The sequence below is a fragment of the Taurulus bubalis genome (assembly GCF_910589615.1).
Source record: "Taurulus bubalis genome assembly, chromosome: 12".
Taxonomy (NCBI): Eukaryota; Metazoa; Chordata; class Actinopteri; order Perciformes; family Cottidae; genus Taurulus; species Taurulus bubalis.
In genome coordinates, this window is record NC_136600.1 from 13,798,987 (window position 1) to 13,811,118 (window position 12,132).

General features: G+C 40.7%; 1 protein-coding gene across 1 annotated transcript in view; it reads left to right on the plus strand.

Moving 5' to 3' along the window:
- myom3 (myomesin 3) overlaps window positions 1-12,132 on the plus strand; it is a 50,544-nt gene that overhangs the window by 32,385 nt on the left and 6,027 nt on the right. Inside the window, exons 18-26 of the mRNA XM_079228208.1 lie at window positions 546-733; window positions 4,140-4,266; window positions 6,276-6,457; window positions 6,692-6,806; window positions 7,514-7,670; window positions 8,148-8,254; window positions 8,614-8,658; window positions 8,881-9,017; window positions 11,166-11,310. Coding sequence (XP_079084334.1) covers window positions 546-733; window positions 4,140-4,266; window positions 6,276-6,457; window positions 6,692-6,806; window positions 7,514-7,670; window positions 8,148-8,254; window positions 8,614-8,658; window positions 8,881-9,017; window positions 11,166-11,310 — 1,203 coding nt within the window. The remainder of the gene's footprint in view (window positions 1-545; window positions 734-4,139; window positions 4,267-6,275; window positions 6,458-6,691; window positions 6,807-7,513; window positions 7,671-8,147; window positions 8,255-8,613; window positions 8,659-8,880; window positions 9,018-11,165; window positions 11,311-12,132) is intronic.

The window sequence follows — 12,132 nt, forward strand, 5'->3', positions numbered from 1 at the left end:
AGATTTTTATTTTTTTTTCACATTTTTTTATTCAATTTATACAGCAAATCATGTCAAATAACATGCATCACTGCTACTGGTAGTCAACTGAGATTGTGCTCCAACCACATGTCATGCTCGCTCTAATTGTAGAGACGTACCTGTTGGAGAGCTTCGTACTTCCTGCGTCTCAGATAAAGTGCTCTCTGCAGCCTGCGCAGTAAAGTGCAACGATGACTCATTTTCCTTGCCACTCACTCACCAGAATATCTCACATCTACTCTGCCACTCAGCCATTACCTGAGGATAAATTGCTGTAGTCCAATTCTTTAGGAGGAATACATTTTTATCAAATAGAGTATGACATTCATCTCATACTCTATTTGATTTCTTTCCTTCTCATAGATAAATGCTCAATATGGTCATAACTCTAGGCTGGAGTTGTAGTCGTCCTGGGAGTTATTGGCATTTTTCGGTCCATTTAACAAGAATAGGTGTCTTCTGAGATTCCCTCTCCTGTCACTTATAATGCTTTCTTCTGTTTTAATCCCCTCTGCTCGATCCAGCCGTTCCCTCTGCTCCCTCTGCCATCGACCTGCTGCTGTGCACGGGTTCAGAGATGGTGTTGGGCTGGAGGGCCCCTGCCTGCCACGGGGGAGACCCTGTGCGTGGATACTACCTGGACCAGATGGAAAAGGGCATGAAACCGTGGAGGGAGGTCAACGTCGAGCCTGCCAAAGAGAGGAAGTTTAAGGTCAGTAATGCTCCAGCATGGTGCTCAAAGCACGTCAGTCAGTCAGTCAGTCCACCCGTGATCCTCTCACTTTTCCTGTAGCGCCACCAACAGGTTGACATTTCTTGGGCTTTTTTTTAACCTCTTTGTCCGCTCTAAACAACCGCGGGACATTGATACACATTTCTGTATCAGGCCATATTCCACAGACTGCCTCCTTATCTATGTTCTTTACTGACGCCAAAAATGATTAGTAGCAGCAGGAGCTACAGAGACATGTTGTTATCTGCTATTGTCTGTTGTGTTGCTATGTGTGTTTTTATGTCATGAAACTTTTACACTGCCTTCTTGGCCAGGACCTAAAAAAACTCAATGGGAGTATCCTTCCTAAATTAAATAAAGATGAAATAAGGCTAAATTAATAAAATGGGTTGGCACAATATAATTTCCATCATCTTCAGCTGTACTTTTTTTGTTCTAAATAGCAATTTAGCAAGCTAACACGTTAGTTAGTGAACATTAAAATGATTATACCTGCTGAACATTAACATGTTAGCGATGTCATTGTGAGCATGTACGCACGCCGACTTTCACATGTAGGTCACAGCGTGTAAAGCACAGTCTCTCAGAGGAGAGACTCTTGTTTCTAAGTGTATACTTTTCTTCCTTTCACATCATACGCATGAAGCAATCTAGAAAGCTGTTTTACATAATGCACATGTGAACTTGCAGTGTCCATAATGCACAAAGAGTCTGTTCTGTTCGCTGAATGTACAACAACAAATAATACATTTTTCAGCTTTTGATGAAGAAGATGAAGGAGAAACAAACATTAGAAATCCTCCCAAGTAAGAAGGACATCTCTTGTCATTATATCCAATAAGGGCTTCCTTTTATTATAATTATACAAATACAAGTTACCTCTCCATTTAGCAGTAGCCTCAAAGTAAAGGAAATACTGGCTAAAGCTCCCTAATCCATATTGGCTGTGTCACTAGGCAACAAGCAGTGTCCATGGAGACCTGGAGCAAAGTTAAATCTTCAACCTGTCTCGCAGAGATTACAGGTGCTCCTTAATTAGACGTCGTTCAAATGTGTTGTATGTGAGTGGTTGTTTTTAGCTCCAGGGAAAAACAAAGCCAATTAGAAATGAAATGACTGTATGGGCAGATTAGCCCCACACGGTGTGAGGTGCAGAGTCGTGAGGATTGGAGAACCTTTTCCCAGAAGGAACCCTCTGGTGAGAACATGCAGCTCCCCCTTTTGGGGCAAGTGAGCAATATCAACTCCCTCACGAGTGCCGTCTCCACTTCCCACTTCAGCTGTTTTATGTTGTCATTTAAATCCAGCTGCCGACCTCCTCGTTGCAATTTAGATCAGAATTTGAATGTTGATTCTTTTTTAGGTTTGAAGGTGTGCAGAAAATGTTCATGACTTTGTCAATGAAAGTCCTTCATTTAACAACCTACAGGGGAAAGTACAGAAGTATTATCATCAGAATGTACTTTAAATGAACAGTTCACCCTAAAATATCAAATATAAAATATTTTTCCTCTTGCCGCCCATAGTGCTATTAGTTTTGAAAGTATCGGCTGTAGAGACGTCTGCAACAACAACAAAAACAACTCAACAGCAATGTCTCTTTCCATAAATCATGACCTTGTTGTAAGCACTTTATAACTGCTCACAACAAGAGGCTGCGGATAATCTTGAGTAGTAGTTAGTTTTATAATTCTTTTTTTTCTTTTTTTAAACCTGCATGTCACATGTATGTAGATGTCAGATGAGCATATTATGGAATAAAATAGTACAATATCTCCCTGCTGTAAATGCAGCAGAGTAGAACTAAAAGAAGCATTAAATGAACATTATGCAAGGGAAGTCAGAATTGCAGTTGAGAATAGACTTGGACACACAGGACATCCAGGCGTGCATGGGTTTTAAAGAACCTCTGAAACCACAGGAATACACTCGGATCAGCAACGCAACTGCTTGCTGCAGGCAGTTTTAGTCTACTACTGATTGAAAGGAGCGTAACGTGCCTGCCTGAGCTTTACTCATCGTATCAAGTATTAACCATCCAAACCTCCATTGCAGATCAACACATGCGAGGCGAACAAACAAAACAAAAAATAATAAACAATGAGAATATGGGGGTCCATGTCCAGTTCTTATTATTATCGTTCCCATTATTAATGTGAGCCCCACAACAGTACTTAAGTAAATGTACTTAGTTACTTCCAATCACTGCTAAAAGTAAATATAAATGGGGTATCAGGATTGCTGTATTGTGAGTGAGTTCGTCATGATGAAGCACCGCTCATGGTTTCAGTCTCTTATCAGCCGACCCTGCTGATGTTTCACTGACGAGAACAAACAAAGTTGGATGTCCCACTGGAAGATGAAAAAAACATACATGCCAAATGACTCAAGTGGAGCCTGGTCGCCATCTAGTGGATGAAAGCTTTACTCTCCTGGCAGACAGTTCACCTCTGCGTTCCTCGGGGTGAACTGTATATCGATCTGATAAGGTTGTCGTTCTATCTAAATGTGGTTAGAGAAGGATCTATAGATAATGAAGGGACTGGTATATATAGGTGGTGGTGGTGGGGGGTTTAGATAGCAATTGCCATTACTGTGAAATAAGCTCCCCCTTGTTGTGTCAATTAGTTGCTGTGAGCAGCAGCAAGTTCACAACCATTCACCGAGGTGATAAGGGCCTTAAAGTCTAAGTGGCTGTGAATAGGAAGATCAATGAGCCGATCAATAAGGCTGAATCCCTTCTCTTCCCAAAGCCAAAGTGCCCCAGGGGCTTTGCAAAAAAAATGCTGTGTCAACAGCAGAGCTAATACCTTGTAAAATGCCTGCTTGAGTCTGGAGGGGTGTAACTGTACAACCAGGGACCTTTGGTCCTATGAGATTAGGTGCAGACTAATCCGTGTGTTCCTCGAGGAAAAAAGTGTGAGCCATTTTTATTTATATGTTGGAATAAAGGTTTTATGCTCACATACATTTTTAAACAATGCCACACAAAGAAAAACAATGTAACTAATTTAAATAAGATCCACAAATCTCTGATAAAACAAGCACTGTATTGTACTGGAGAAATTAGGATAATTACAATATATAGTTAATTTTGTCTTCTCTTCTTTGAGTTAACAAACATAAAACTCAAATAGACATTTCATGTGTGATCATTAGTGCACCAGCATGTTTCTGTTTACCTCCTGAATAGTTTTGAATCTTCAAACTTCAGAGGTCAAAGAAAGAAAACCAGCACTCAACTAAAGATGTTTGGCTTAATTAAGCTGAGAGATGTAATATAATCCATTTGTCCCATTTTTCTAATTAAAAGTAAGCTATATAGTAAGGATACTATGACCATTCAGAGTGAATCAGTTGTTCTGTGCCTGATGTGAATCCACAGGTTTGCAACCTGACAAGTGGAAACTTCTACCAATTCCGTGTGTTTGCTGCCAACATGGCCGGCGTCGGGAAGCCATCTGAGGCCAGTGAAGCTTTCCTGTGTGAGAAGTGGACCATGCCAGAGCCAGGTGAGGAGAGCATGTCACTTCACCTTCAGATCGGTCCAGAGTGGAACTCCGGAAATTACTGAGAAGATATATCTGAACACCTGAGTGTGTGTGGGTGCTTTGGAGGGCGTACAAGTGAAAACCTTCCTGCACACTATCGTGATACTTGGAGGATTATCCTAACATGTTTTAAGACACATAAAATACTCTTCTTTTAATATTTTTTTGTATCCTTTAAGGTTCCAAATTTCCATGTTAGAAAACTACATTTGACCCTGCTTCTTTAAGAAATCTAGAATCTCTGAACATGCAAATATTTTTCTTTTTAAAACTTGAACTCAAGATGTTCCCACTCTGACAGTTCCATTCTCCGTATAGATGCACTGAAGGTTTCAGTTTTCCACATGACACTTTGTTGCATGTTTGAGCAGAATTAGCTTCCAAACTTGCTTCTGCATGCAGGTGTTAAAAAAAGATGAGCAGAGAGAATCTTTTCTCTTTGAAGATGAATGTGAGATGTATGAAATTAATCATTTTTCAAATTATCCAATTATTTCAGAGCATTCAGTATTTGAGCCTCAGCTATTAACATCCTGGCCTGCAGTTCCTTCTAAAAAAAACTGAAAGTGTATTGACCCCGGTTTGAGAAGGGAGATTAGATAGAAACAAAGACCATCCATCAACTGGAGGACCCATTACCACTCTCCAACATTTCCTTTTCTTTAATCACACCATTAAAAGTGCAAACAGTCTTTTCACAACATTTTTTTTTTAAACGGGCTATCTGCATATTATACTATTAATGTGCAAAATGCAATAGTAAAAAGCTAAAGGGATCGCCAAGAGTTAGAGGCAGATATTGGACATGACATGTATGTAAGGTTGTCCTTTAATGTTGCATGTCTGCGCCGCTTCAGTGCCTTTGAGCAAGACCCTGACTCTCTGAAAAGTGGCGGGGATTTTTTATTTTTAATACTTTTTATGAATAGTATATATGTATTTTTCATTTACAGTTAGCCTTAAATTGATCTAGTGCTTGTGAGATAATGATGAGTAACTTACACCTCTGCTGTATTGTTGATGCAGTAACAATAATTAAAATAGTTTCCTTGATATAAAAGATGTATTTGCACCTTTGAAACAAGGAACTCAGTTGTTTCCGGCCATCTTTGATAGATATGGTATTCATGTCTTTACTAGGGAATATTAACTCTAATTGAAATATAGATCACATGAAAAACCATCCACCAGCAAAAAAGTCCATGAAATAAGGAAGTCAGAACGAGGCTCCGATGGAAATATCAACTCCTCTCTTCTCGTATTTGGACTGTAGACAGAAAACAATCTTTAGATTTGAACCTGAAACAATAAAAATGGTGGGGGGGGGGGGGGGGGGGGGGGCATAGATAGGATTTTAAAAGGTGAAAGCATGCATATTGCATTATTATTACAAACACACATACTGCCTGTGCACACACACACACACACACACACACACACACACACACACACACACACACACACACACACACACACACACACACTCAAAGTCCCTCCAGTATGTGGTGGTTCAGCAGTTATGGCCCCGCTCCTATAAGCTTCTTGTGACATTAATATTGAAAATGGAGAGAGGCTCCCTCACACATGCCACTTTTAAAGCGCAACTCATTAATCTTGGCAAATGGGCTTTCCTCTGTGCCGTTAATAATTTAAAAGTGACCGAAAATCATTAAGCAAATGAACTACCAAGTGCCGGCATGGAGTCAGTGGGGATAGATTAAGTAAAGTCACTGTACTCGTTTTGACTTTACTGTTGTTTCTGATTTGTTTTGCTCTGAATTTCCAGGAAGTCCAGTTTGGTTGCATTTTATACGACCACTGAGGGAATATATTTCCTTGTTTTTTTATTTCAGTGGGGACATTTTACTCCAGTTTTTTGGCCGACAACCTCTGTTTTCCTTTTGTTGCACTTCAAGCTCCCCTGCACCAAAGCATGGCCGCTGATATACAGCATGTCTCCTCTCCCTCAGGTTGTCCCTATGATGTGGAGTTCAGGGAGGTGAGGGACGGCTCCCTAGTGCTGCTGTGGGCGGCTCCGTTGTACGAGGGACGGAGCCCCGTCACTGGCTATTTCCTGGAAATCAGCCAGGGTGACCAATCAGACACCTGGACTGCTTTGAATGAAATGCCGATCTGTGACACACATTACAAGGTGAGTGAAGCTGTAAAAATGTTCACGAGCTACAGTTAAAGAAAACAGAAATGTATATTCATTAAAGTCAATCAAGTAAATCATTAAAGTAAATCCAGTAAATCATTAAATTATTATTACTCCAAAACACCACATTTCATTCCCCCTGTGTTTCTGTGGGTCCAAATGTTTAAATAGTCATGATACATTATGACAATGAGTGGTAAAAATTCATGTGTTTTTTATGACATCCAGGTGTCTGGTCTTGAGGTGGGTCAGACCTACCGTCTCCGTGTGTTGGCTGTCAATGAGGCTGGAGTGGGCTCTGCCTCCCTGCCCAGTGAGCCAGTCACAGCCCAGTCCCAACTAGGTCAGCCAGCACCATTCCAGAAATGAATATATACGTATATATATTTAAAAAGTCACCTCCAAGGCCTGTTGGAGGTTTCTGGAGCGAAGATATGATAATAGGGAAATCCTCCATACACTCCAGTCTGTGTAAGAGTTATTTATTGAGTCAAGCTTTCAGGGACCTTCATAGATATACGGATAAAACATGACAAATGCCTTTCAAAGGATTAGTTCATGCTTATTTGGTTTGAGAGACTTGAGAGAGATATCAATCTTTTCATCTTGCTCTCTGCAAGAAAGCAGATTTCCCAATGTTTTGAACTATTCATTTAAATGCATCTTTTCATGCCTAAACAGAGATTGAGAACATCGGTTCTCTTTAATCTGGTGGTGATGTCGCAAAAAGACTTTGACATTATATAGGCTTAAATGTCGTAACCCATTGGAACACACTATATTATTTATTATGTGACTTTCAAGCATTTGCAGGGTAATAAATGAAGTGGTGAAAAATGCCAAAAAATGTATTAGAAATTAAAAAAAGAGCACATTTGTATGAAAATATGCTGATCAATAAAATACACAGCATGTGCACCATGTGTAGAGAATAAATCAAATTCATTATCGTATCATTTTTGTGTTGGCCATCTCCTTTCTAATGCTCTGAATTTGCTGATAGTGTCTGCAGCACGACGCAGCCGCACTAACCGACTCGTTCACCTTCAGATGCCAAAAACATCGAGATTGGAGTGGACGACGATGGCTTCATATTTCTGGGCTACGAGGCTGATGAGACGGACGACGAGAGCCAGTGTCTGTGGAATAAGAACTACACCGAGCCCATCGATGCCAGCAGGGCCCAAGCCGACACTAAGAAGGACGGGTACGTCTGCACTTGTTTAGATCCAAGAAGTCTGCGGCACTCTGCTGGAACAAGAGGTGATATTTAGACAGGCTTATTTAATTTGTGAGAAATGCTGTTTACCCGGCGACTTAATATAATAATATTACAGGATTAAAATAGAAAGAGAGAGATATTACGAAACATTAAGTTTGGTCCAGGCCAATTAAATGTGCTGTGTAAAGGAAATGGTTATAAAGCTTTTCTCACTGGGATTCCTATTAAAGGCCAGTCTCCTTTAATGATCTCTTCTCTTAGCTTAAGGGAAGCCTGTCTGCCCACGGTTGCACTCATTGATATCATGTAAAACAATAGCTAGCGGAAAGACATCGGGAAATCACTGTTGGGACAGAGAGCACACAGTGACAGCACCAAACAGCCCCATCAGCACCCGTGGGCGCTGCAGGGTGGACAGATAAACAAGAAGGTCTGTCTGTCTGTCTGCTTTTCCCATTCCAGGTCGGTGCTCACCTTCACAGACGCCTCTGAGGAGGATCTGGGTCTCTACACAGTTGAGATGAGCGACGACCCAAACCAGTCATCCAGCTACGACTTCACTGCTGAAGGTAAGCTGAGAGAGAGCAGAAGGCCTTGTCCAATTCACAACTTTGCCTCAGGCACAACGACAAGAACGATTAATTCCACATCGGTCGTCTCGTGTGTTTATTGAGCTGACGGCGGCATGGATAGCAGGACTTTTAATTTTAAGGGTTATCAAGCTTTTCACTCAAGCAAATAATTATGCGCCTAACAACCTTATTCCACAAGGTCACCCGTCCAACTCAGCATATGTTCTCAATCAGCTTTCAGCTTGAAAACAGAGCCATGTGACCCATTGTTCTTTGCCAATATGGCTGCGGGCTAAGAAGTGTTAGACATGTTCAAAATTGAACTAACCTTCAGCGACTGTTTTACTTCTTTGCAGACCTGGAACGACTCAAAGAACTCAGCTGGCAAGTCAGAAATCCACGTATGTACAAAAGACAATATAATTCGTACTTTGGAAAAAGTTATTCACATCAATAAATGAGATGAATTTACAGGATTTTTTCGTATTGGTGCACTGTTATTTTGACTTGAAAATACAATACTTCCAAACACATGGTGAAAAGACAAAGCAAAACACACACAGTTCTGGACGTTGACTAAATGATCATCTAAACTCCTTCCGCTTTTTGTTTTGTGTTTTCAGTGATAGGCCTGAAGTCAGGCTGGCAAGTGGAGGTTTCTGAGCAAGGTGACATACGTCTTTGGCTTCAGACTGAGAGTCTGAGTGACGACGCTGAGCTCCGTCTCGTCTTCAATGACCGAGAAATCTCCAGCACGCCGGTAAGAACCGCCGTGATCCTGCAGCTCAGACACTAACCCCGTCAGGGTAAGAAGATTTGATATCCATCCATCCATTACCTCTCACCGCTTATCCTCTTCAGGGTCGCAGAGACTTGATATAATGATTTACCCGGCATGTGTTGGGCTTTTATATTCTGGAAAGGATACTAATTGTTACTCTACTTTGATGAGCACATGGCAGAGTGCTTTACTTGTCGGCCTGCTGCTCATCAAGTTGACAAATTCATGGTTGCCAGGTTTGGATTTGATGGATATTTAAAAAAATATAGTTCAATGAGGAATATGTCGAGCCCATCTGGACTCAACGAACAATAATTTCTGCAAATAATTTGCAGAAAGGGAAGTGTGAGTAAAATCTATAATCCAAACTTTTTCAACAATTACTCGTCACCATGTGTTGTTTTTGGTCAATGTTTTTAGTGTTAGGTTCAATGAGGTTGAAGTGAGTTTGGTGAGACTAACTATCATATGCTCAATAGGATCAATCGTGATCTATAACTTTCTTCGCCTTGCCCCAGTCTTCTGAATCGGATTTGTTTTCAGCAGTTCCACCAAAGAGACGTCCCCTGTAAACTTCTCAGATGGTTTCATTTAAATAAAGAGGTCAAACTCTCCAACATATGTAAAAAAATAATACAAAGATTGGAGAATAGTAATAAAAAAATGGAAAACACAGATTTGTGTCACAGATTACACAATAACGTCTCCATTATTAATCATCTCACAAACGTCAGGTTTATGGCGTGACCCTCCTGAGCGGCCCTGACCCACAGGTTGGGAACCGTTCCTGGACTTACCAAACCGGGTATAAAGTATCTCATTCAGCGACATTAGTTAGAAGTTACTTCTAAAATTCTGTCTGATTCAGTCTGAAGGGAGCTGCAGGAGGAGGGCTGTAATTCGTACATGTTGGCCTTTTATTGTCTTTTCCAGAAAACTGGGTACTTGAATTACAAAATGCTGAAGGTTTATTACAGATATTTTTGCCCAATGACACCACAAAGAAATACTGCCTACTCCAGCTTTAACATGTATTTCACATATCTAAAAAATATCCTTGAGGAAATAATTTACTTTCATAATACAACTCAGTGAAAGCCATCACTATTTGCAACAAAAATCATCAACATTCTCACCTTGTTATTGACAAGATAATGGAATGCTACAGCAAGGACGAATGGGAATAATACCGACGGAGCGATTTCACTTTAAAGTTCAATTGGAATGAAATCATATGACCTAAAATGAAACGGTATAATCATAAAGGAGCAATAACTGAAATTGAACAAACCCCCTCAGCACTCACATGTGTCATGACACCAAGTTAAAAATAATCAGCGCTGCCGTCAAGGTCATCGAACCTTGTACTGATGTGTCCACAGAGGGAAAAGCAAATACAGCACAATGTATTTATTGTGATTTCACAACTCGCTCGGATACATTTTGCGTGGCTGTGTTTGTGCGAGTCGGACGACTTCGTATTCAGCAGCTTGCGTTCATCCCTTCTGTTGCATTTTCATTTATTCCATTATTTCTCAATATCAGTGCTCCATCTGAACGGTACTGATAACACATTATTTCTAAATGATCACAGCTGAGGTTTGCAAATTCAAAAGCCATTTGGCTGATTAGGGCCCTCAGGCTTTCCATACATCACAAATCCCATCCACCACTGAGGCCCATCAACATGCAAGGCATACACTTATCTCGATGAACATAAAAGTCATGAAAACGAGGCTGTTTGTTTGTGCTTGTCTTTGTGTGTGTGTGTGTGTGTGTGTGTGTGTGTGTGTGTGTGTGTGTGTGTGTGTGTGCGTGTGTGTGTGTGTGTGTGTGTGTGTGTGTGTTTTAAAATCTACGCTACGCATTTTGTCGTTTCAGTCCCTTTTCATTGCACCGATTCACATATATTCTCACTGCATGACAAGCTGTCTATACAATGGATTGCAAGTGGCGTGTCTACCTGCCATCTGGGATCATTTGTCTGCACATGAGCTGTTGTGTACTGTGTGTGTGTGTGTGTGTGTGTGTGTGTGTGTGTGTGTGTGTGTGTGTGTGTGTGTGTGTGTGTGTGCGTGTGTGTGTGTGTGTGTGTGTGTGTGGCAATGTGTGTTTGCTCTCCTGCAGCACCGTAAGATCAACTTCGACAAGGCCAAAGGTCTGGTGGAGATACTGTTTGACCCGCTATCTCCGGAGGACGAGGGCTCGTACACGGCCCAGCTGAAGGACGGCCGCGCCAAGAACCAATTCACTTTGGTCTTTGTGGATCAGAGTGAGTCTTTTACTCAGGTGGCACTAAGCTGTCATATTGGCTGTTGTTTGTTTTTTTTACATATGATGATGAAAGATGAGCACAAATGAAGAGGGACGTTAGAACAGAACAGACATAACTTCCTGAAAGGAATATAGACTATAGGGACGTTTTTTTGTCCCAGGCTGTTAAATTGGGCATTTCAACATGGTGATCTCTGGGGATCAAGTGGCCATTTGAGGAATTGCAGCCGTTTGGCACTTACGACCTTTTGGCCTCCCCATAGGCAAATCTTAGTTTTGCTCAAATACATTCATGGGATTATAATTAGGATTTGATCCCATAAACACTCAATAACTGAGTCAAGATAACCTCATATTGTGGTTTGACATAACGTCACACCAAATACATCAAAAGCTCAGTCCTACAGCATTTATTTGTTTCTGACTGGCAAAGTGGGAACCGCTGAAAAATTCCCCCAAACTACTGTATCTCTGAACTATCTCATTCACCAAATCACGCATGCATTTAGTATATTCTATGTGATCTTCTTTTGATAACTAATGTAATATTTTTCCTCTGCTTTTTTCCTCTGCTTTAGGACATAAATAATTCAGAATTTCCCTTCCACATTTGTATTCCTGGTTGAGTAGAGAAGCGTTTTGATTGCTTAGATCTTAAATAAATACCTATTACAAAAATAATCAAATTAAATATGAAAAACCACAATAATCAAGGCTTTTTTTGTGTTTATGTTATCAAGTTACGGCCCTGGGAGACACATGTAGGGCTAAATCATTTGAGTAAAATGTGGCAAAGTCAGTGTTTATCAGTGTACTTTTT